This window comes from Dermacentor albipictus, chromosome 2 (genome assembly GCF_038994185.2).
Source record: "Dermacentor albipictus isolate Rhodes 1998 colony chromosome 2, USDA_Dalb.pri_finalv2, whole genome shotgun sequence".
Taxonomy (NCBI): domain Eukaryota; kingdom Metazoa; phylum Arthropoda; class Arachnida; order Ixodida; family Ixodidae; genus Dermacentor; species Dermacentor albipictus.
This window is the reverse complement of record NC_091822.1, coordinates 102,874,399-102,901,060: the sequence shown is the minus strand read 5'-3', so window position 1 is coordinate 102,901,060 and position 26,662 is coordinate 102,874,399. Positions and strand designations below refer to the sequence as shown.

Here is a 26,662-nt window from a genome sequence, read left to right as displayed (position 1 = left end):
AACGGAGTTCATCTCCGTAGTAGTATACAAATCGTGGTAGATGGGGACCAATAAACGTAAGCGCTGCACTTTGAGTGGCACCGATCATCCTGGCTGTAAGGATTTCCACGCCTTGTGTTCTCACTCTGAAGTGGGCCATGAGGGTTTCGGTGGTTGTGTGCAACGGTATTCCATGTACCACTCCTCTGAGGGCGCCTTCTCCTTGGGCAGTGTATGCGCGCACTGCGTGATTTCTGCCACTACGCGTTAAGGTGTGGATGCGTCTTGCTTTTTCGGCGACCTCTTCATACTGGGTGGATAGGATGGCTATGTTGCATCCCGGGTTGATTCTCAGTATGAATTTGTCATCCGTGAACTCGTTGTGGCACGCGTCGATGATCGTTCGTGCAAGTGTATGAGTGAGCACGTTTCTTAATGGCAGACCTTAGTTTGGACGAATGATTATTTTGTAGTCATTTTTCGGAAGCGGCTGAGGTCTAGCGACTCTCCGCGTTGTTGATGCCTTAGTGGTAGTTTCGGGGTCTTCACACTACCGCGTCGCCTCTCCAAAGCTTCTTGCTTGCGTTGCTTTTGTGTTCGTACTGATTACCAATTGATATCTTCTCTCATGGCACATCAATAATTAGCGCCGGGTCCCATCGTCGCCTTGCCATGCCCTGACGAAACGGTCGCGTCGTGGGAAGTAGCCAGAGAATGCCCATGGCCGTTTTCAGATGCAACACCCCATTCTTAAGAAAAAATACCTAGCTTACCAAGTATATATATTGTGGAAACGTGTCAAACCATAGGGGCAATACGGAGGCAAGTATTCAAGTGCATGCCGCTATCAATGTGTCAAAAAGAGGTTACGTGAAAAATTGTCAACCCTCTTTATCGTTCGGTTTTGATACGTTGCCGGAAACGCTTCTAATGTGCATCCGCTTGTTCGAAAAGAGAAAAATTGGGGAAATATACTAACTTCAGGAAATGATGGTCGCTCTATACATGACGTCTGCCGAAAGTTAGTGTAGTGCGTTATCTGTTTTGAGAGCAATTACTCAATGCTCCCCTGTATCGCAATTTTAAACAGCTCAAAACGCATTTCTCCCTGTCTCGTCGGTGAACTAGGCGAGGCACACTATTTATATCTCGTTGAATTAGGAAGCATGCTGTGAGTGACGCATGAAGGTAAATGTTTGAGCTGTGTAGGGTATTTATAACCTACGTAGAAATTTACTTATCAAATGTCAGAGGCTGTCAAACACCTGTTATCCACAATATTTCCCAGGATCATTAAAATACGAATGTCATCAACATGAAAGTCAGATAAAATAGGGAGACAGTTATGTCTACTATGTGGTTAAAACTGTCTGGCTAAGAGGGAAGCGTTAGAAATAAGTACAAAACCTTAATTTTTTGTTTTCTTGTGCGGAATACGAGCATTGCACTTGGTTCTCCGGTATTATTGACGAAGCATACAAACCAACTCCTGTATAATTTCAAAACTTAGGAGACGTTTTGTATATCTTGCACCGAAAGTCCAAAGTGTGGGAGTAAATTAGGGCCTTTGGCATCAATTACGTATGCACGTACTCCGGTGCTGTACCAGACTATTTTACGAGAAGCGCTAAGTTTAGCTAGCGACTTTGCCGTAACTACAAATGCATCCCTGATAAACTACGAAGTGGAGGACAGCGCCGTAGGAAATCTATGTGTGAAGATACGATCATTAGGAATATAAAGCTGCTTTCCAATATAATCCTTGAGCTAGTGCCCGAATGTATAGCGCTGCCGATTGCAGCTTAGTTCCCCAGTGTACCAAGACACTCTACGTTCCAGAAAGTTCACATTTTGCATAAATGAGTGCTTTGTAAGGGAAGTATGTGCTGAAATTTGCATATTACTGGGCTGTTACCGAGCTTGATCAAGAATTATTGAACGCATTGTGTATTTTCATGCTTGATACGACAATTTTAGTTGATATCGGAGAGAAACGACTTGACTTCTATAGGTCGCAATATACACCAGAAAGCTGTATTTTGCGAACTCTACAAGTCACATCGTTTATATTTGGAGAAAGTACACGCGAGGCAACGGATAATGAACGCGCGAATTTAAATGTGGGGCAAGCTATGACATTCGCAATAGACTACGTGTGTGGGATCTTTCGAGCCCTATTAGTATATTTTACGAGCAGTGAAATATTTTGTTAGCTGCTATGGCGTGACTACCGATGTCATCAAAATTAAAGTAGCAGAACGTTATGCCTAATGTCTTTGCGATGTTACTTGCTCGTGCATGAGATATAGGCCTTTGGAACACATTTCTTATTCAAGCGTTCGAAAATGTCATTCGAAAGTGTCATGGCTGCTAGCAGCTCTGCTTTAAAACAATAAAAAATACAGGCAGGTTGCACCATTTTATATTTTGCAGAACAGAGGCAATTGTATGTGCCATTTATGAAAAAAAGAATACTCACGTTTAACGCTTACTGACAAGCGTCGCAAATCAATACTGAACGAGCAATTTAAGCGCGACATGTTGCCTCTTCCTTCAACTATTCCATGGGGGCTAGAACTGTTTTCTTCGTGATTCTCCAAGAACAGTTACTTCCCTGTATTGACAAGCCGTGACAGACATTTATGCTAGCTTAGCTTGAGAGCAGCAAGCTTTGCTATACACCTATGCAGCCCGACATTTGTTTTCCTTCAAGACCAGGTACAGCTGCACTAAGTGTTGCACTGAACAAGCCGTAACACGAAATCCTATCTCTCTGCTAAGATTGAGCCAGAACAAATAAGGGGAAGCGCAATTTTTTCTTTATATAGAACTATAAGCAAGGTACGCAAGTCATCGTAGGTGGGGCGACGTTTTTGTGAAGCGGCTAATTACATGTACGAATAATGAGGACGTGTAAGCTGTGTTTATTTTAATAGTGTGTTTTATGATCATTCACTGCAAATATCCGAACTTTAGTGTCATGTAATTTTTAAAATATTGCTTTGCACTATTCGCAAACTATCCGAAAGTATAAGCTCCAAATAAGACCGATGCATAGCATGAGAAGGCACTGATGTCCCCAGAACGAAGAAGTTGTAATGAGTGTCGAGGGAAGAATGGCAAATGCAGTTATGTACACGAAAAGCAACAGCACACAGCTAGCTACATTTATAAAGATTCTGTTACTCTTCTGTTAGAGTGGCTCATACACATTTTGCGGCGTTGGGTAGATATAGACAGACATGCTATCATGATTATAAATGGGGCAATCAAAGAAAATAATATAATTCAGAATCTTTAAAGAGGCCTATGAGCCGACATTGTACGTTTAGGTTGGGTGTCTCGTGTGATTTCTTTCTTTTTTTTTGAAGACACAGCAGGGAGTTGCGCCTATGCCACTAAATTTGTACCGACCAAATTGTTTTCGACCGACGAAATTGTCGATCGAAGTGCAGGGCTATACTCCAAACCCTGCAGAAGTTTAGCAGCGGCAGCAGCGGTGGTGCCACCACTGAAGCTTACACCGGAGCATCAGTCACTCCATTTTAAAGATTTCTAAAGCGCCATAGGCTAAGCCGAGCAGGACAGCGCCCCCCATGCGTGTGTCTTTGACAAGTCCAGCTCATGTTCGAAGTGCCTGCTGCGTTCGACTTATGGAGTCTGGCTTACTGAACTCTAAGTATCAACATAGGGGAGTGCTAGCTTGCTGAATATGAGCTTTTGTAGTAAGGGCCAAGCTGCAACCTTGCCCGCTCTCATCTCATTGATTTATTTGTCAACCTATTATTCGTTTGATTAATTGGTCGTGGTCAGGCAAGGGGCTGATTAGCCAACACTTACTTTCATTTCGAAGCAATGCTTGACAATGCGGTGGTTAACGGACGTCCCTCCTATTTGCCAATGGAGCCCCATGTGCCGTCCTGTGCTGCACTCTTAAAAAACTTAGGAGCGGAGCAGAATTGGTCATGGTTATAAAAAATGTATTTCTTTTACAGTCAGCTCATCATTTACCTCGTCCCTCAGCGAACACAGGTGGGACGATATGCTTGGAACCATTCAAGACTTGGGGGAATTGACAAAGCCCATCATCACTGGGGGTACGTTTTCTTTTTTGCTTTCGCTCTAAGTAGTTCTGCTGCAACAGTCTGTCAGTAATGTAAGCAACACGATCTCTTACAAACAAAGCTCCTCCGCACAGTTTTATAGCCTAGATTCTCAGAGGGTGCACACGTAAAGCGTTAAATATTAAATTGCCACATCGATGCTTCCACCAATAAACTATTCCTAGGCTTAGCGTAATGTGAACAGTTGGGTTCACGGCTGTGCCTCCAGAATAATTTCGACTTCCTGTTGTCCTTCAACTCCCACCTAAATCCAGGTTACACCAGCGGTTTAGGTGCACGTGTGATGCAGAAATTATTGTGGAGCCCACACCCGCCTACGTACGGTGCCGCCTCATATCCCAAATACTTCTTCATATATAAATATATATATATATATATATATATATATATATATATATATATATATATATATATATATATATATATATATATATATATATATATATATATATATATATATATATATATATATATGTATTTGGACTATATTTTGACACATTTGGACTGCCCGCTGTGCATGTAGTGGTAACACGATTATGAGCCATTTATGGAATCAATATTTCAGGGTTTCAAGTCCTGCAACGATTCGCTTTCACCTTGTCATCTTATCTTTGCTTCCTAAATTAATCTGTTTTCATGCCGTGTTAATCATACGAAAACTCAAGGTCACCCCTGGCAGCTCACTGCAGCATTGTACGTAAGCCTTCGCGTGACGACGCAGTGACCTCATTGATCAGCTCGTCAGGTTGTGTAATCTTCGTGATTGTGGCGCATAACGTGGAGCGGCTCATTTTCAGAAACGTGGGCCGGATCAATCGCAAAGTACACGAAACAGATGTACCGAGGCAATGATACTATCCGCTACGCGGAGTTCGCCCCGGTGTTTCTGGCCAAGGTGCTCGGGCACGAAGGCGTTGGCTTGAACGGAATGCGGTGCTATATGGCCTGGAGCCTGTTTCGCAAGCTCATAAATTACACAGATCTTGATGGAATGGCAAAGCACGCCATGGAAAGTCCCCTAAAATTTTGCTACCGGCAGGCCAAAAGGCTGATGGGGTACGCTGTCAACAGCCGGTTCTTCCATTCGGGTGAGTTGATGAGTTCGCTTAAATTGACGATAAGTTTCCAGTACAGTTTGCGCCGATGTACAGGGTTGATTCTCCATTGAAATGGTTACTACGGACTGGGCATAAATATATATAAATTGGGTGTTGCTTTTTTAAAAATTGCCGGGGGTAGATGACATATTTCTAGCTATTGATCTAAATTACTCGATATGGTGGTCATTTATTGTACGACAAATGAAATTGTTTCCATAAAGGTGTAGCATAATTACGCTAATCAACTTTTGGCTCATTACTTTACCGCACATATCTGGATGTACAAGTTATAAACGGTGAGTTCGCATGGCGTATTCACTTGGAACGAATACTGAGGAATGAATGCATCACTTTCGAGATGCTAATTTTCAGTGCGTCCGACGATGTCCAGTGGCGCTCCAGTTTATTAGTAACTAATCGAAATAATAGTTGCGTGTGCCACATTAACTACAGCATTGTGCGAGAGCGCGTGCGTGCGCGCACGACAAGATACGAAAGGGCTGCGTTTGGAGAGCTTGAAAGGTGCATGATGTCTGGGCGAATGCTCTCGGTATGACCTTGCACGCACACTGCAAAGCTTCCAGCGCACTTTATACATTTAAGCAATGTTTCTCTGAATATAGATACTGAAACGCGCATTGAATTTCTCGCCGATCATACCTATCATCTTATATATCTCTACATCATTCATTTTGTATGCGGCCTCTTCACTACTCACCGTTTCTTGCCTACTGTCGTAATAGAGTGGAATAAAATAGAGCAACCTATTATCAGTGGGCATTATTGGCTAATATTGGAGCTATCCTTACTATTCGTTAAAACAGGTACTTGTTTCTTACATTTTTATTGCGAAATATTGTTTTATGACTGCACCCAAACTTTTTTCGGAGGAGCTAGGTATCTTGCTGTTTCCGTAGGCCCATTCGGCTAGTAGTGCACTCTATAGTGCTGTGCCACATTCGTGACGGGGTATGCGCCATTGGGCTTTAGTTTGCTATCTGTCGCACATCGTGTCTTTACAAATATTCTGTCCTACCTACTATAAACACTATGGCAAGTAATCTCCGCATAAGTGTTAGCAACGGAACATTTACATTATTCTAATAACCATTCCCTACAAACCATCAACACTTCGCATTATGCAGACGTTCGCTATAACTGGTTCCGGATAATATTGCATGACATTCGAATTTTATTTAAGTGTTGCGTGTTGTGCTTGCATAATTTCCTCATTAAATATATTTGTTATACTTTGTGTTCCTGTTGGAAGCTGACCTGTTTTTCGTTCCTGTTGGAAGCTTTCCATCGCTTTCTGCTTTTGCAGTGCCCTGACTCGGGTCCTTAAACTAACAATAACTGATGTTGGTGAAGAAAATTCCCGTTGTCGGAAAGTTCGCTCCAAGCTACAGCTTCCTCCGTGTCCACAATGTTTGTCTCTTCTACACTCTCACTCTTCGTAACGTAGCGCCCTTAAATTTGTGAAATCCTAAAACTAGCCGAAACGCACCCGCATCGTCAACGAATTATTAGCAGTAGCCATGAAACCTTGGCGTTTCTAACTCGAACCTTCCACTCCTCTATAGCACTGTCGAAAGTGCTAGCCATTTACTAAGATATTTCTTGAGCAGTGGTTCTCTCGGTTTGATGTTCACGAGGCCATTGCTTATTAGTAGAGCACTACTTAATGTTTTCTTTTGGTTCTGAACTAACATGCCGGAAGGAGCTTGTAATAAAGTGAACTGCAGAGAATGAAGCACCGCGAGAATATACAACGCCGAAGAGGGGTCATGAGAAGCTCTAGGCGGCCGCACTTATGCTTAAAAGTAAACGAACTACATTGACAAGGTTTACATTATCGGCTCGGGTTATGGTTGAGAGAGAGTTTGCAGGAATGTATTTATAAAATATAAGGAAATGAACTTATCGCATGCGAAAGTTTGGTAATATTGTGTGTTGTAGAGAACTGGTGGGGAGAACATGTAGGCTGAACAAACATTGCAAAATGTTCAGCTTGTACAAAAGCTTGCACAAAATGCGGACAACATCGAGGAAAGGTCGAAAGATTGAGTCAATCGAGCGAGATTTCCGCCATCTTTGCGGGCGTTTATTTCTACTTGTTGTAGCGGTGAAGGAATCACAGGCCCGGAACGTATGAACATTATCAGTTTTATTTTCCCTCCTCTTTTGTATCCAACATCCAGTGGTCAACAAAAAGACGTTCATGGAGGCCAATGAAATGGCTTCCAGCATTCGCAAGGCCTTTCAAGCGGCATTCCGATCGTCAAGCTGGATAACGGGATCGGTACGCAAAACCGCCCGGCGAAAAATGATGAATATGCGGCAATATATCGGTGCCGTGGGTGCGTCGCTTGATGCCGCCCACGTAGAGAAATATTATGGTAAGTGTTTGACATTAGGTCATGTTCTACTCATTTCTATTCTAGCCAGCCCATTGATTAGAATAGAAATCCCATAGGAACGAACGTTTTTGGGTCGCTGCGCCACTTTGGTTAACACTAGATGGCACCAATTTCCGGACATTACCGGCGTGCTAGTAGTGCCTAAGTTCTCAGGTTTCGCGCAAAAGCGCGATTCTTCGTACCTAAAACCACCTGGATAGTGGCCCGACCTCTGAGTCTTGTGGGTTACTCCCGGGACATAATTAGCCACCATCGATCCAATGGCTGTTCATTACCTACACTACGGTGGGACTCGTTGTTAGAATTCGAGGTCTTACATGATCGCAAATTTCAATGAAGTCCTTAACTGAAGTGTGAATCTTTTTGCAACACAGCTCCACATTCGGCATGATACGGACCGCTTTCTTTTTCACTACATGACGCATTTTCTATGTGTTTTAAAGCTGTAAATATTGGTGGACCATTATATATTCAGCGAATTACTACCGCTTGTATAGCATCGCTTTACGCACCGAGACTTGCAGCTGCGAGGCACAAACCGATAAACTTCATCCAGCGTGCGTTGTTGCGTCAAGTGCGTCTGCTACTACGAGAAGCCTCAACGCGGAGAGTGCGTTTTATGGAAACGATGTGACCTTTAGACGGTTGAAAAGCTTACCTTGAAAGTACAGCTAGTTTTCTTTCCCTGCGTCTTGATCAAGAAGAAACACACAGTGCGCCATACACTCTTCGGTTTCGCCCTCTGTTGGCGCAACATTGAAGTCATACTGACATTTTGGAACATGTTGACTTGTCAGCTTTGCACACAAAACTTTATTAGCCATATATGTTCCCACCCTTTGTTCTGTGTCGCTTCGTTGTCGTCTTCGCTTTCTCTGTTATTGTTACCCATCTTTCCTTCCTATTGTACTTATCAGATAAAGAAGACACACCAACGCTTCTTCAGTCCTGTCTTTCTTTTCCTCCATGTAATAAATGCGGCGACTTTTTTTTGCATCATCTGTACCACCTTGCGGAAATTACAAGGTTCTTGATTGTTGCGTTAAATCACGTGATTCATCAACTTGCCAGGCAAGAAGATTGCCTTACGGTTTACATTCTTTTATAACTCGATAATTGGACTCGCAATCACAAATCAGCTGTTCCGGTGTGGGCTGTACCTTGACGAGTTCATTATCAAACATGATACGCTGTATTTTGTCAGACAAGCGAATGTTTTCTAGCCCAATTTCGGCCTTGGATATCGCCGTCATGATGCTCATAGTAGTGGTCACCTTGTCCTTTGTACCCCAAGTATCCATGTCGGCTCTCTGAAACGTGCTAGACCTTGCAGCTTTGTCTCTCTTTCCACAATGCCAATTTGGAAAGCTGCGGACACCTGCATTATTGTGTTGAAAAATCATTTTTGATGTTAGCATCTGTGATTAGAACGAATCCAACTGGCACACCAATAGGCGCTGGTGAGTCTAATGGCTTTCTGTGTAATGTGTTTTTTTTTTACTTCTTGGCTGTTTTCTTCTTCCGACTACATCTGCGCCGTGGGCATGTGCCTGAGTAGCCTAATCCGCACGTCCGAACATACTTCTGACAAGCTGATGTTAACTGCGTTCACTTCCTATCAAGTTATGTCATACAATGTCCTGATTATCAGATAAGCAAAGCAAAACCTAAAGGTTGTGTGGCTTCTTTTGCTGCCATATGACAGCACCGCAAAGCCAAGGCAAGTTTTTTATAGGAAAGAGCGCCTGCTTCCAGATCACCTCCTTCTAGCGATCATGTGCCGCCAGAAGATCTTGAGGTAACTAAATGTTGCAATGAGGGCTGGTGATTGGGAAGGAACGCGAAAAGGCTGAAGCGGTCTCACACAAAAACCGATATTTTAATGACGAAGCTTGTTTATATACAAAACTAGCACCATCGGCGTGCACCATGGCGGTAGACGTCATTGTGAACAATAAAACACTAGGGGAGCGATATTAACAATACAACATACTTCCCCAATAAAAACAGTAAACAACGATTACGACACTCCTTATAGCGAATTTCGAGTGCCACTGTTAAGCTGCTTCAACTTCGCGATATATTGCAGCAAACAATTCGTATCTGAAAGACAGGGTCTTCTCGGCGGCAGCGCCGTGATTCTGCTCGATCTGCTCGTTTAGCAGCAGCGGCTGACGAGGCATTTCCCGAGGTTGCGTCGCTCATTGTTCGGAAATACAGCGTAAACACGGGAGCGCACGACGAGTGCGGAGCGCATTCTCTAGCGGTGGTGGCGCAGTAAGTCCGAAGCCGACGTCAGCGCTTTCTTTCCATAGCGCCTGCTGCATGCCTGGTCGCCGCCGTGACAGAGCCCCTCACCAGGTCTGGCCATTTTGAGCTGAGAAGTGCGGAACATACAATGCGCGCTAACGATCGTGCACGCAAAGAATTGCGACGCTCCGCGCCGCGGGAAGGTCTGATATTTCAATCCGAACGCCGTTTTCTCTTTCCCTCGCGGTGACTGCGCTCCAAGCCGGGTGGTGACGAACTCGTGTCCCTGCGCCTACGCCCTCGTGACCGCATTGTGATGCCGCTCGTGGTGACACGTAACTTCGAGAATTATTCCAGGCAGCAAATGTTATTTGCGTGATCTGTTAGTTGAATTGACAAATAGAAGTGTAGGAAATGATAAAACACGAATGTAATGTCTGCGTCATTTTGTTTTATTTCGCACCGAAGCAAGACAGTACTTTCCCTTCGTCTGCTTGTTCTCACGGTCATGCAGCCACGAGCGCAGGTATTGAAATTACGCCATTTTCTACCGTGTTCCAGCGCCATGATCATGCTCTGCGATCCGCTTGTTCTGCCTCAGTATTCGTGTGACATTGAATTATACCACAAGTCATGTATCCTCGTGCACAGCGCGCAAAAGTCCGCGCTGCGTTAAACCAGTTACAACAGCTGGCGCGCAATGCTGTCTGTGAAAATGCACAGCGCTGCAAAAAAAATAAAATAAAAGAAAGCGCGGAGAAAAGAAGAAAATTGTAGGACCCTTAAGCTTCGCCTTCAAGAGTGCAACGCGACAGCGTTCCCGTCGACCCGCCAAGGGGTGTAAGACAGTGGGCTACAGGGCAGCCATCACTTTACGAGGCGCCCCGCATCGGACGCGGTGAGCGCCGAGCCATACGGTCGAGCAACGCGGCGTTCGGCGCAGCAACGAAACGTGCGCCTGAGCAAGCGGAACGAACCGAAGAACTCGGTATCTCGGATGGGGAAATGATGCACGCCAGCCAAACGTCGTGATCGGCACGGGCAGAGAGATAGACAGATAGCGATCTAAAGAAAGGAGGGACGCTTGATTCTGCAGAGGGAGCAAGGCGAAGCGTTGTCAGGGGAGAGGGAGTCGGGGCCGCGAACTGCCTCGCACCGGTCCTCGCAGCTCCAATGCGCGCGTGGCGCGCCATCTGTCGGGGCAGCGCCGTACATGGAGAGGAGGGGGTCTTCTGTGTTTGCCGCAAGATGGCTCTGCGTGTTCAGAAAGCGCAGAAGAAATGCAGCGGAAACGCACTTCGCTACTCGTGTAATTGCGACTTCTGTAAGTTACATGTTCATAATTACCCATATACACCACAGTATAACTTTCCACGGCTCGTTTCGAAGGTAACACCGCATTCACTAGAGGCGCGTTTGTACCGCTTGGAAGCATCGAACTCGTGGCTGAGTGGTAGCGTCTCCGTCTCACACTCCGGAGACACTGGTTCGATTCCCACCCAGCACATCTTGGAAATTGCTTTTTATTTATGAAGTGCCTGCCATGATTTATCGCTCACGGTCAATGCCGCGGACGCCGACACCGACGCCGACGACACCGGCTTTTCTGCGACAGGAGCTCCTTAACGCTGTCGCGTTAAAACGAAGGCGGGGCCCATGATGTAAGCGTAACGCGATCCTCGGGGTTCCGAATGGGAGAACGCAGAGAAGTAACTTCGCTTAAAAAAAAAACTCGCGGCTGAGTGGTAGCGTCTCCGTCTCACACTCCGGAGACCCTGGTTCGATTCCCACCCAGCACATCTTGGAAGTTGCTTTTATGCGAAGCATATTACGAGGGCTCAACCCAGCTCCTCAGGCGCGGCGGTGACCATGAAATCACGTGACACCGTGACGTCACGACAGAGGAGAAGTGGCTTTGGCTCAACTCTTGCAAGACGGGCTGGGTGGGAATCGAACCAGGGTCTCCGGAGTGTGGGACGGAGACGCTACCACTGAGCCACGAGTACAACGCTTCAAAGCGGTACAAAAGCGCCTCTAGTGAATGCGGTGTTGCCTTAGAAACGCGCTGTTTCTAAGGCGTGCGTCTCTTGCTCAGGCGCACATTTCGTTGCCGCGCCGAACGCTGCTTTGCTCGACGCTCACCGCGTCCAATGCGGGGCGCGTAGTCGCTGCCCTGTAGCCCATTGTCTTACACCCCTTGGCGGGTCGACGGGAACGCTGTCGCGTTCCACTCTTGAAGGCGAAGAAGTAATGCATGAGTTGTTTCTTCGTCTAGCCGAACCAAATATAGCCAAGCAACAGCAGTTCACCAGGCTAAACAGTGGTTCAACAACTAAAATAAAGGCTAGTATGCTTCGCATCCTGGGCTTAACCTTACCTAAGCCACAGCCAATTTTTTATTTATGAAGTGCCTGGCATGATTTATCGCTCATGGTCAACGCCGCGGACGCCGACACTGACGCCGACGACACCGGCTTTTCTGCGACACGAGCTCCTTAACGCTATCGCGTTAAAACGAAGGCGGGGCCCATGATGTAAGCGTAACGCGATCCTCGGGGTCCCGAATGGGAGAACGCAGAGAAGTAACTTCGCTTGTGGAGGCTAGACGGCGCGATTGGATAAAGTCTCACTTGGCAGAGGAGCCCGCCTGCTGAAGTCACGGGTTCGCGGCACTGAAATATTTCTGTCTCGCCTATTAATGAGCCGATTTGAAAAGTGTTTGCTGCAGAATGCTCCCTAGAGAACAAGTAAGCATGTCTCATGCGACACTACGTTTTTCTCTCCACGCTTTCCTCATTCTTTCCTTCTCCGCTTTCCTCCTCGTACTTCCACGGCATCCCATTCCTGCGGTTTCCTCCTCGCTGCGCTCCGCATGCGCTCTTTCATTCTTCGCTGAACACGTTCGCACGTTTACGAGGGGACGCCTACGCTCAACGCAGGAGTGAGCGCCTAAAGCCCGGGATACATGGAGCGGAAAACCGCCGCCTAAGCCACGAAATTTGCCCAGCGACGAACGCTCGCCCCCTCGGCGTCCACAAAATTTGACTCCCGCTGGTTACACTGTCGGATCGGAAGAACTCCGCGTGGCGAGAGTTGCCATCAGAAGTGGCGAGAGCGCCTCGCGCGCGCACCATGCGTAGCGACGATCGACCTCTCTAGATATCCGGAAGCTTGTTGGTTTTAACGCGACAGCGTTAAGGAGCTCGTGTCGCAGAAAAGCCGGTGTCGTCGGTGTCGGCGTCGGCGGCCGTGAGCGATAAATCCCAGCAAGTCCTTCATGAATAAAAAACAACTTCCAAGATGGGCTGGGTGGGAATCGAACCAGGGTCTCCGGAGTGTGAGACGGAGGCGCTACCACTGAGCCACGAGTTCATTTTTTTTTCTTTATTGCCGACTTGAGCCACGAGTTCCATGCTTCAAAGCGGTACAAACGCGCCTCTAGTGAATGCGGTGTTGCCTTAGAGGCGTGCGTCACTTGCTCAGGCGCACATTTCGTTGCCGCGCCGAACGCTGCGTTGCTCGACGCTCACTGCGTCCGATGCGGGGCGCGTAGTCGCTGCGCCGAAGCCCATTGTCTTACATCCCTTGGCGGGTCGACGGGAACGCTGTCGCGTTCCACTCTTGAAAGCGAAGCTTAAGCGTCCTCCAGTTTTATTTGTGTATTTTTCATTTTCCATTGGAGAGTCCGTCGCGCGGCCACGCTGAAACGACGAAATGCGGGCGTTTCGGCTAATCTGGCCTCGCACTTTCCGGCTATCTGCGGGTGAAAGGGACATCGTTGGTCATTACAGCGGAATATTGAATGTTTGAGAGCATGAAAATAATAGTACAAGTTCGTGGAAGCTTATTTTTCGTCTACAAAATGAAGTGAGGTTCTCATGGAACACACCATAATTATTAGTGCGGTGCAGTTTTCCAACAGACCCCATCGAAGGTTTGATGGCGCAAGATTGTGTGTGCACAGTAGTGCTTTTCTTATTACTGTCCTTTGTTGTACATGTGGTGGAGCCCAGATAGGTTCGGGTATAGGGGACGAAACGGTTTCTCGCTCGGGGCGCCGAAGCTGCTTTTATGCGAAGCATATTACGAGAGCTCAACCCAGCTCCTCAGGCGCGGCGGTGTCGCATTCAATGACCTTTGACCCCATGCCATACCACGTGACACCGTGACGTCACGACAGAGGAGAAACGGGGCTCCAACTCGCGCCGTCGCTCGCGGCGGTATATAAGCAGCTGCGCTTGTTTCTAGGTGGCTTTGGCTCAACTCTTGCAAGATGGGCTGGGTGGGAATCGAACCAGGGTCTCCGGAGTGTGAGACGGAGACGCTACCACTGAGCCACGAGTACGATGCTTCAAAGCGGTACAAAAGCGCCTCTAGTGAATGCGGTGTTGCCTTAGAAACGAGCTGTTTCTAAGGCTCAGGCGTGCGTCGCTTGCTCAGGCGCACATTTCGTTGCCGCGCCGAACGCTGCGTTGCTCGACGCTCACCGCGTCCAATGCGGGGCGTGTAGTCGCTGCGCTTTAGCCCATTGTCTTACACAGCTTGGCGGGTCGACGGGAACGCTGTCGCGTTCCACTCTTGAAGGCGAAGCAGAGTAACGCATGAGTTGTTTCTTCGTCTAGCCGAACCAAATATAGCCAAGCAACAGCAGTTCACCAGGCTAAACAGTGGTTCAACAACTAAAATAAAGGCTAGTATGCTTCGCATCCTGGGCTTAACCTTAGCTAAGCCACAGCCATTTTTTTTTCGCTGTTGGCGCACGTGTGCTCATAAATTTTGGTTGCGTGCTTCTTCCGTTACAAATCAACCCTGCTCTACTACAAAAATAGGTCCCTTCTGCTGGAGTGCCTTGACGAAAAAGAGCGACGACAGATTATAGTTAGAAGCCGACTATGCCACGGCTTCTGGCTGTTTGCATCTGTGTGGGCCCTGGTGGCGCACGGAATGCATGAAGCATCGAGGAGATCCGCTGAAAGGCCCATTTCACGCCGAATATAGATAATTTTTATCCTGTCCTGCTGCAGTACTAAACGCTTGTTGTCTGGGGAGGCTTTAAAACAGGAACTCAAACTGAAGCAAACATTAATAACCACAATGTGTTTTTACTCAATGTAAGCTAACGTCTCTGTTGGAAAAACCACAAAACCTTCTACAACGCCTGCCCTTCGCGGTGCCACCCTTCAACGTAGCGAGATGGCGCAAAGCCAACCCGCTAAAATGCTTACAGCTCAATGAAATGTGGGAACATCATTTGTAAGCGCCTCTATCAAACTTTTTTTCAAGTTGTTTGGTGACTAACAACAAATAATAAAATAAAACGCCTATTTACTATTTTTTTTAAACCCAAAGACACATTCGTAGAGTCTGGCAACACTGACGAATACGCGGCGAGCGGACGGCGGCGTGCCCCTGTGTTTCGCTGAATGTAAGTATTGCTAGCGAATCATCGGCGTCGTCCCGCCGCGTCTATTTATGCCTGGCGAAGTTCGCCATGAGAGCTCGCGCTGCGCATCCGTGGGCTTAAGAGGTGCGCTCTTAATGTTTTGGCTGGTAAGTAAATGTTAGTATGTCAATACTATATTAAAGGGCACAACTGACTCATTTACAAGGAGGCATTAGCGACGTAAAAAACCGTGAAGCAATATAAAATATCCAAGATATGGCATCGCAATACATATTTATTTATTTATTTTTCATTTACCTTAAGGGCCCACGCGCCAGTAGGAGTGTAGTGAGTACAGTGTAAGTAAACACATAAACTGCAGAAGAAATAAATGCAAAAGAAAAAAGAACCAAAGTATGACTAGCAGTACTTTTGCAAACATGTATGTATTTAATGTATTGAACAAATATATTTATATATTCTGCGATGGTTCACAGGAACTTGGCAGGGTGGGAACATGCCCTTACAAAAATGATTTTGACTTTTCAGTCACCCACAAGTACCCCACCAGTCACCCCTGTCACCTACCTGTAGACTATAGTCGGCAGAATGTCTGCAGACACCCTGCGGACAGCAGGTAGACTTGTCTGTAATGTGCGTGCACTCACACACACACACACACACACAAACACACACATATATATATGTGTGTATATATATATATATATATATATATATATATATATATATATATGTATTGACACAATGATGTGGGGCTCCCGCACCGCAGGACGGCACGCGCAAAGGTAGAGCCATGAAAGACGATGTAGCCCGTAAGCTGCACGCTCTTCGTCTGGCCCGCCATTAAAGAGAACGTCTATTTTGGAAGACTCGTTACCATATATATATATATATATATATATATATATATATATATATATATATATATAGTCATCATAAGAAGCCAACAAACACTGACACCGATCTGCCACAGACCCCGGCCCTTACGTCTACGACACGAGCAAGGGCCGGGGTCTGTGGCAGAACGCCAACGACATGGACCTCACGCTCATCACGGACAAGGCGTTCCCCACCCGAATCGGCAACTCGGTGAGCCGGGACACCACCCCCGATCTGGCGTTCGTGAAGAACGTCGAGGGAGCCGAGTGGAGCAACACCGCAATAAATTTTGGCAGCGACCATTATGTGCTCGAGACCCGCTTCGAAGTCACCCGAAGTAAATCCAGGGAATTCCCTGTCACGGACTGGAACCTTTTTCGCAAGCTGCGCGGCAACGACAGCGCACCCGTCCCCAAAGACCTGGAAGATTGGTGCGAGCGAATCAAGGGTGACGCCGAGTCATCCACTAAGAAGATCGTCAGCGACCTGGAGGTAGAAAAGATGGACAGTAGGCTGACCCATCTGATCGAGGCCAAGCAGGCGCTGCTTCTAAGATGGAAGGGACAAAGGTTTAACCGAAGATTGAGGAAAAATATCTCCGAGCTTAACAAGGCCATCGAAGATCACTGTCGGACCCTCGGCAAGCAGCAATGGGACGAGGTCTGTGACTCGATAGACGGGCAGATGCGTAACGGCAAGTCCTGGGGCATGCTTAAACATCTCCTCGACGAGGGCAGCACCAGATCCAGTCAGAGACACACGCTCGCCAGAGCCCTGCACGAAGCTACCACATCCTGTTCCGGGGACCAGCTGGTTGCCAAGCTCATGGAGAAATACATTCCCATAAAGCGTGGAAACGAGAAAGACAGGTTTCCTGACTACCTCGGCCCAAGTCGTCCGGAATTGGACGAAGACTTTACCCTGGGGGAAATTAGGCAAGCCATTTTCGCGCTCAAGGGGAAGTGTGCGCCAGGTGCCGACAGAATCACCAACAAGATGCTGCGGAACCTTGACGACGGTTCGATCGCATACCTCACCGAAAAGATCAACGAGACCTGGAAAAACGGCAGCGTCCCAGAGCAATGGAAGACCGCCAACGTCGTCCTGATCCCCAAACCCGGCAAGGCTCCGAACGTGGACAACCTCCGACCGATCTCTCTCACCTCCTGCGTTGGGAAAGTGGCGGAGCATGTCGTCCTCAACAGACTAAACAGATATCTCGAAGAGAACAACATCTATACTCACAACATGATTGGCTTTCGTGCCGGCCTCTCGTCGCAGGACGCCATGAAGATGATCAAACATCAAATCATCGATGGCAGTACCAGAGACACCGGGGCCCTGCTCGGACTCGACCTCGAGAAAGCCTTTGACAACGTTCTCCACGAATACATTCTGGCCTCCGTGGCAGACCTCGAGCTGGGCCCCAGACTATATAACTACGTCCGCTCGTTCCTGACGGGGAGGAAAGCGAAGCTGCGGATCGGCGACTTTGTCTCCGACGAGTTGCTCCTGGGCCCACGGGGCACGCCGCAAGGCTCGGTCATTTCTCCTGCACTCTTCAACATCTGCATGATCGGCCTCTCGAGGAATCTGGCCCAAGTTGAAGGTATCAAACACACCATCTACGCAGACGACATCACCATCTGGTGCACCGGCGGTAGCGAAGGGCAAGTGGAAAGCGCCATGCAAGAGGCGGTAGACGTCACGGAGCAGTACCTGCTACCCACCGGACTCAGATGCTCCCCGACCAAATCTGAGCTTCTCCTTTATAGAAAAGAAAAAGGGCGCAGACCCAAGGGCTGGAAACCGGTCTCGGAAAGTGACATTCACCTGTTCACTCGGAGCGGTGACCCGATACCCCGGGTCTACACCATCAGAGTCCTGGGTATGTTTATAGAATCACGCGGCGGCAACGGCACTGCGTTACGCAAGATAATTGCGAAAACCGACAATGCTTTTCGCCTTGTCCGAAGGGTCACGAACAGGCATCGTGGCCTCAAGGAGGACAACCTGCTTCGGCTCATCAACGCCTTTGTGCTGTGTCACTTCACCTACACGGTGGCCATGCACAACTGGCTCAGAGCCGAGCGGGAAAAGCTTAATGCCCTCATAAGAAAATTCTTCAAGAGAGCCCTCGGGCTGCCCGTCCGAACGCATACAGAGGACCTCCTTCGGCTCGGCATACACAACACCATGGAGGAGATAGCCGAGGCTCAGGAACGGGCCCAGCTAACTCGGCTGTCCACCACGCCGGCCGGCAGGCGTATCCTCGAGGAGCTCGGACTCGCACCAACCAAGAACTTGGCTGAAGACACCCAAATCCCCAGAGAAATAGAGGAGAAGATCGTGGTCGCCCCTTTGCCCCGCAACGTTCATCCCGTTCACAACGCAGGTCGTCGCAAGGCAAGAGCATTGAATATGCTAAAGCAAGTAAACAGGGACAAAATCGCAGCAAGCTTCGTGGACGCAGCTGCATACCGAGACGGCAAGGCTTTTGCGGTTTCCGTCGTTGACACGCTGGGTAAAGTTATCAACTGTGCTTCCGTCCGGACGACGAACCCAGAGGTGGCCGAGCAAGTGGCCATTGCACTCGCCATGCAAGACGGTCGGAGAGACAGGGTGTATAGCGATTCGAAAGCCGCCATCAGGGCATTCCAGAAAGGCTGGGTAGCCCGGCAGGTAGTTCAAATTCTGAAAGGCGCCAAACACGGCAACACCTCCATGCACTCGATTTTTTGGTTCCCTGCACACGTCGGGGCGATTGAGGGGGTTCCTCTGAACCTCAACGAGTCTGCCCACGAGGCTGCGCGTGGCTTTACCGACCGCGCTGCCCTCGGGTCGGGCGACTCTCTCCCCGGACACCGAGACGCTCCTCTCACACACAACGAAATAACTAAATTCTTCTACTTAGAGAGAAGGGTTTTCCCCCCGCCTCACTCCAAGTTAAGCAGGCCGCAGGCGGTCACACTAAGACTTCTGCAAACGAACTCGTACCCAAATCCGGCGTCCCTTAATAGCATATATCCAGAGATTTATACCAATTGTTCTTGCGTGGCCTGTGGTGAGGTAGCTACGTTGCCTCATATGCTCTGGGAGTGCGGGTCGCTGGGCCCGAAGTTCACCAAGGAAGAGTGGGACGCCCTCCTGCGAAGTCCCGTCTTTGAGGATCAAATCCTGGCCGTCCAGCGCGCCCGCGATCGGGCCGGCAGACTAGATCTGTCAGTCCCGTCGTGGGATTAGCCAGGTGCGCGTTTTATCGCGCTTTGCTGGACCAAATAAAAGTTTATTCACTCACTCACTCACTCAACACTGACACCGAGGACAACATAGGGGTATTTACTTGTTCTTAATAAATGAAATAAGGAAACGATAAATTAATGGAAACTAAAGTCGATGAAGAAACAACTTGCCGCAGGTGGGAACCGAATCCACAACCTTCGCTTTTCGCGTGCGATGCTCTACCAATTGAGCTACCGCGGCGTCGTTTCCCCATCCACTTTTTGGGGTATTTATGTGTCCTAGTAGAACCCTGGGAGTTATATAATTCATTAACATAGCTGCCAGCATCAGACTGTGCTTGTAGCAATGTGTGGCAAAATATTTGGAAATTTAATATGGCAAGCCTGTCTGTAATGGTAAAATGTGTCATGGTTCATGCGCGCATATATATATATATATATATATATATATATATATATATATATATATATATATATATATATATATATATATATATATATATATATATATATATATATATATATATATATATATGCTGGACTCGCACATTACAGACAAGCTATTCTACTGGCCGTCCACATGGTTTCAGCAGACAACATATATATATATATATATATATATATATATATATATATATATATATATATATATATATATATATATATATATATATTTTAGCGAAGGGAGACACTAGTGGTTTCAGCGCTACTGGCTCTAAACGCTAGTGGGTCGAGCGCTCCTACTCAGCAACGGCTCTCGTGCTTGGAAGCTGTGACTGCCCTGCCCGTCGACGTTGCGCTGCTCCGAGCTCTGCCAAATAAACACCTTTTGAATTGGTGGAGTGTGCGGGGTACCCTCAGACAATCATCCTGGAACTCCGGTCCCGTGCCGTACCATCTACCATGCCCCAAGACTCCTCCCAACAAACGCCTCCTCCTGCACCCACTGCGTGCCCCGGGGTGCCTCCTCATCGCGACCCTCCAATCTACACTGGAGCGGATGACATTGACGTGGATGAATGGCTCACGGCGTACAACGGGGTAGGCGACCATAACAAGTGGGACGAAGCGGCCAAACTGAGCCATGTTCTGTTCTACCTCGCTGGAGTGGCCAGCCTGTGGTATAACAACCATCAAGCAGAGTTCCAGACATGGTCAGAATTTAAGACTTCCCTCGCCGCTGTATTTGGTCGCCCTGCTGTTCGCAAGCTGCGTGCCGCGCAACGTTTGCGAGAACGAGCTCAACAGCCAGGCGAAACATTCACCAGTTATATCGAGGATGTCCTGGACTTATGCAAGAAAGTCGATTCGACCATGGCGGAGTCTGATCGAGTCCGAAACATCCTGAAGGGCATAGAAGACGCCTTTAACATGTTGCTGGCCAAAAGTCAGCGCTCTGTGGCTGAAATTGTCACACTGTGCCAGAGCTATGAAGAACTCCGCAGGCAGCGGTCACTGACCCGTCGATCTCTACCGGGTGACGAACACCTCGCTGGTTTGGCTGCTATGTCCAACCAGGCAGCGTTGCTCGCAGAAATGAAGGCGTTCGTCCGCGAGGAAGTTGCCCGGCAACTCTCGTTGATTGATTTTGCACAGCCGCAGTCGGTACACGCGCCTACGCCAAGTTTTGCGCCTCGCTTCGCCGTGTCATTGCGCAAGAAGTGCAAGAGGTTTTGCCTGAGCACCACCAGCGTCTTCCTGCGGCTGCGCCTCCCAGCTACGCCGAAGTCATGGCCAGACCCCAACAGATCCCGACGGCTGTGCCACTCAGCTACGCGGAAGTCGTCACCCATCTTCTACAACTCCCTCAACGGCGACATCTCACGTACGCAGAAGTCCTCGCTATGCCCCGACAACAGCCTGCTATGCAATCACTTCACCAGCCGCCACGTCCAACGCGTCCTTCCACATGGATGGGACCTGCCGCAACGACTCGGTGGCGTACAGCGGACAATCGACCGATATGTTTTGCGTGCGGCTATGCAGGCCACGTCGCACGCCACTGTAGTCGCGTGCAGTCGCCTAGCGCTACACCATATGGGCCAAGTTCTATGGCGGGTTCTCCGCGCCCTTATTACGACGACGAACCTCGGGCTGCGTCACCACCATTCCGCCGGTCCGCCAACATCCGCTGCTCAACTTCTCCACGCCGACGCTCCCCATCACCGATGCGGCCTCGTCCCGAAGCTCGGGATGAGGAAAACTAATCATCGCACTCCATGAGGCAAGGGATGCGATGCCGTCGAAACGCGGAAGTCCTCAACGTAGCCCGACCAATGTGATAGACGTGTTAGTTGACGGTGTGCGCACATATGCCCTCGTGGATACCGGAGCCGCTGTATCAGTTATGGACGCAAAGCTTTGTCGCTTCCTTCGAAAGGTTACGACGCCCATTGCTGGATTCGCCCTCCGCACAGCAGGCGCACAGCGTATTCACCCGATTGCGGTGTGCACTGCTCGTGTTCTCATCGAGGACGTTGTATACGCCGTCGAATTTATTGTGATTTCCTTGTGCTCCCACGAAGTTATCCTGGGGTGGGACTTTCTCGCCCGCCACGATGCCGTCATTCATTTCGCACGGGCCGAACTAGAACTGTCGCTGATCTCAGATATGACGCTTGCCGATAATGCTTCTATTACAAACAAACTACTCGTCAGGCACGACACCAGCGTTCCTCCCGACTCGTCAGTGATTGTATCAATGCATTGCAGCAGCCTCTATGACGCCATCGCACTACTTTCTCCGTCGGGCCGCTTTTATACTCGAAAACGTCTGCTGCTGCCTTTTGCAACTGTGAACATCTAACAGGGCTCCACAGCTATTTTTATCTGTAACCCCTTCTCATACCCTGAGATGCTGCTTCAAGGCGAATGTCTTGGCCACGTGGAGGTGATCGACGACGTACAAATTACGGATGTTCCCGAAGACACGTCCTGCGCCAGTTACAACACGCTCGGTTCTCTCCCTACGTCCGGCCCTTTGCCCACAGGTGTGTTCGATTCATCTATTGCCGATGGCCTCACCCCACCTCAGCGTTCGCAGCTTTTACGCATCTTAGAAGAATTTCGTTCTTCTTTTGATGTCGGGCAACCTTCCTTGGGCCGGGCGTCTGCTGTTACGCACCATATTGACACTGGCTCTCAACCGCCATTGCGGCAACGACCATATCGCGTCTCTGCCACAGAACGTCATATGATTAATGAGCAAGTGGACGATATGCTTCGCCGCAATGGCGATTGGGAGCCAGTGTCAATATGGTGCGTTACAACAGACGCCCGGCCCAAGGAAGGTTGCCCGACATCAAAAGAAGAACGAAATTCTTCTAAGATATATATATATATATATATGTGTGTGTGTGTGTGTGTTGTGTGTGTAGTCTGCGGACACCATGTGGACGACAAGTGGAAAAGCTTGTCTGTATTGTTCGTATATATATATATATATACACGAACAATACAGACAAGCTTGTCCACTTGTCGTCCACATGGTGTCAGCAGACTACACACACACACACACACACACACACACACACACACACACACACACACACGCACACGCACACGCGCACACACACACACACACACACACACACACACACACACACGCGCGCACACGCGCGCACGCACATGCACACACACAGTATATATATATACGCATATATTTTCTGAACCGTGACACATGTTATTATTACAGACAGTTTTGCCATTGTAACTTTCGAAATATTTTGCCACACATTGCTACAAGCACGGTCTGATAATGGCAGTTATATGAATAAATTTATTAACATTATTGAAGTAAGGTAATGTTAAATAACCTGTAAATAAACGCAGCAGCCGTAGTATGTGGCGATTCACAGCCTGGATTTGAGGATATAAATGCCACGCACCGCCGTCACCATCCATCCAAGCATGTTTGCTTTCAGTTCCGGCCCCGAGGACCACGTAACGTATAGCTCGCAGTATCTTTCGTGTGGTTCGCCGATGTGAGTTATCGTAGTTAAGGCCCCTTCGCGCTTTCTTTGTTCCCAGCTAATTAAAAGCTTTTGGCACTGTCGCTGCGCTCGCATTGGATCGCAGTGCACGGAAGAATTTGTAGGAAGTTGTGCTATGACATGCTATAGTACATCTGCAATTCTACAGTGTTTACGCTGGAAGCACCCTACCCCGACTGTCCTTCCACACTCACAAGTGGATGACAACTGGATGACAAATGGATGACAAAAGGACGTTCCCGACTCCGGTGCTCGTGATTCCAATGCGGGTCTCCTCACCATCTCGACTTGAGCGTTATCCATGAGGGACTGCTGAATGATGGAGACTTGCGCCCCATTATCCACTGCCTACGCTTTCACTACATAGACCTTTACATCCACCTGTTTCACTCCTTGATGGTATTCTCTACCGACGCAACACTAGCTCACAGAGCTCAGACTTTCTGCTTGTACTTCCTACGACTCTCCCTTTCACGGCGTTCCTAAAGCCACAGGATTTCGCAACCGCTGGACATGTCGGAGTGTCCAGCACATACGACCGGGTGCGGCGTCGGTTAGTCTTTCCAGACATTTATCGTTCTATGAGCCTGTACCTTCCTGCCTGCGAGTGCTGCCAGGGCCAGAAGCGCCCTTCCTTGTTGCCCGATAGTCAAATTTCGCCTATCGAGATTCCGATTGTCCCCTTCTACAGCGTTGTCCTTGGTCTCATTGGGACATTTCCGACTTGTTTTACTTTACGGGAAACACGTGAATTTTAGCAGCTACCAACTGCCCCAAAAGACATGTTATCTACCGGGCACTGCCTACAAACTGCGCCACTGCCATCGCAGACGCGACTTGCGGACTTCAACGCATCCGACTAATATCGAGAAATTCGGCGATTTGAAGGGGCAGCACTAGAACTTCCTTTTGGCCACATCTGGAGTTCCACAGGGCAGTGTCAAAGACCCTTTGTTATTTTTATTACGCAGACATTATCTTGTGAACGTATACAACCTGCATGTTGAACTAAAGTTGTTCCCGGAAGGTTGCATTTCGATGTGCCAGATAATTTCTTCTAGCTGCCAGGATGACCTCAAGTTAAGTTTAACTGACTTCCTCACTGGGTAAAAGAAAGTACAACAATGACGTGAACAAAGTGTATACTTCTCTTTATCTCTGGAAAAACGCACCACTTTTATTTACTTATAAACTCGACTCTTCACCGCTCGAAAAATGCAACTAATTGCAACCAGATACTTAGCTTGTAAGTATTACTAGAAATCTAACGTGTATTCTTCGTATTAGCAACATATGCACTTTCGTATTTCGCACGGTAGAGTAATAACTCAAATAAGCGTTCTCTAATGTGAAACTACAAGCTTATTTCTCAATTATTGGGGCACAATTGCAGTACAATTGCATTCTCTCAGGCGCTTACAAGAAATCTAGCATTTATTAACTAAATTCGTGCTTCTATTAACGCGACAGTGAAAAAAGCGTGAGCGAAAAATCCGGGAACGGCAATTCATATATAGAAACAACTTGCACGATCGGCTGGGTGGGAATTGAACGAGGGTCTCCGGAGTGTGAGACGGAGACGCAACCACTCAGTAATGAGTTTTTTTTCTTTATTTCACTCAGTAATGAGTTCTTTGGTCCAAACGGGAAAAAAGGGCCTCTAGTGAATGCGGTGTTGCCTTAGAAACGTGCCGTAGAAAGTTATACTGCGGTGTATATCGGTAATTATGAGTCTGTAAATTACAGAAGTCGCAGTTAAACGAGTAGCGAAGTACGTTTCCGCTACATTTCTTCTGCGCTTGGTGCACACGCAGAGCCATCTTGCGGCAAACGCAGAAGACACCCTCCTTGCAATGTACGGCGCTGCCCCAACAGGTGGCGCGTCACTCGCCCGCTTCTCCCCTTCGTCTCGTGTGAGCGCATTGGGTTCCTGCGGGGACTGGTACGAGGATGCCCCAATACACTTGCGTTTAATAAGTTTTCTGGTACTCTCCCCTTCCAACTTCCAGCGTGCGTCACTCGAACCCTCGTGTTTAGGCGACGTCGCTCCTCTTTCCGCTCACAGCGCGATTCCTAGGTGCAGAGTCCGATGCGGGACGCCTCTCACGTGATCGCTGTGCCGTAGTGCGTCTGGTCGGAAAGCGTCTCCTGCGATGTGTGCCGTGCTGCTGGCGGGGAGTCATGCGTCTGCCTGGTGCTCCCAAGCGAGATAGAGGACGATCCTATCGAGGCGTCAGCCCCATGATCGCTTCCGCCTTCATGGCGCGTCGCGGCCCAGCTGTCCGTGCCGATCACGACGTTTGGCTCGCGTAGATCGTTTCTTCCTCTGAGACTCCCGAGTTCTTTGGTTCGTTCCGCTTGCTCAGGCGCACGTTTCGTTGCCTCGACGATCGCTGCGTTGCTCGGCGCTCACCGCATGATTGGTGGGTGCAAAGTCAGCTACGGGGCGCCTCATAAGTTGTGCTGTGGACTTAGAAGTGCTGTATATGAAAACTACATCTTTGTGTGATTCAAGAGCATGCCGAGCGAATGAGCGTGAAGTTCTACGTCTAGCAGAAACAAGAGGTAGGTCAATTTGTTTCTTCAATGTAGAAACGCAGGCGGAGCGATAGTAAGTAGTTAGAGAGGATAAACCTAGATGAGCCGCTTTGAACTTGATTCTAAGGACTGTGTTATTGAGTTAGTGTGCGTGTCCCATATGGGTGAAGCTTACTCGAGCTTAGAACGCTCGAGTGTTTTATATAGTAATAGTTTTAATGGAACGGGAGCGAGGCGGAAATTACGGCGAAGAAAACCATGAATAGTGTTAGCTTTGTTGATAACATGGTCGATATGGTTCTGCCAAGACACGTTTTTAGTGATATAGATGCCTAGACATTTCTAGCTGTCGATGAAATGAAGAGGGCAACCGTTAAGATCATACCCTTCAGGCGTAGACTCGACAATTTCACGAGACACTCTCATTGCTTTACATTTGTTAATGTTTAGTTTAATAAGGCATGTATCACACTAAAAGGGAATTTTATAATAGTCAGATGGAAGAACTGAGAAGTCTGACTCATTAGAAATTACGCGGTACAGAACACAGCCGTCTGCAAACAGCCTTATAATAGAAATAACAGAATCAGGCAGGCTATTCATATAAATTAGAAGAGGCCCAACGACAGACCCCTGAGGAACACTGGATGCTATGTAGCATGATTTAGAGTCATCATCATTAACAGAAACGTACTGTGTTCTATTCTGCAAGTAACATTCAATTCGTTTGAGCA

At 48.1% G+C, this 26,662-nt stretch overlaps 1 protein-coding gene across 3 annotated transcripts in view; it reads left to right on the top strand.

The window, feature by feature from the left end:
* Positions 1 to 26,662, top strand: part of LOC135911672 (endothelin-converting enzyme 1-like) — a 181,356-nt gene that overhangs the window by 109,967 nt on the left and 44,727 nt on the right. For 2 of the 3 annotated variants that reach the window (XM_070533813.1, XM_070533814.1), the window contains exons 7-9: positions 3,975 to 4,076; positions 4,901 to 5,191; positions 7,405 to 7,602. In XM_070533813.1, the coding sequence (XP_070389914.1) occupies positions 3,975 to 4,076; positions 4,901 to 5,191; positions 7,405 to 7,602 (591 nt within the window). The remainder of the gene's footprint in view (positions 1 to 3,974; positions 4,077 to 4,900; positions 5,192 to 7,404; positions 7,603 to 26,662) is intronic. The other variant, XM_070533815.1, reaches the window with a different exon arrangement.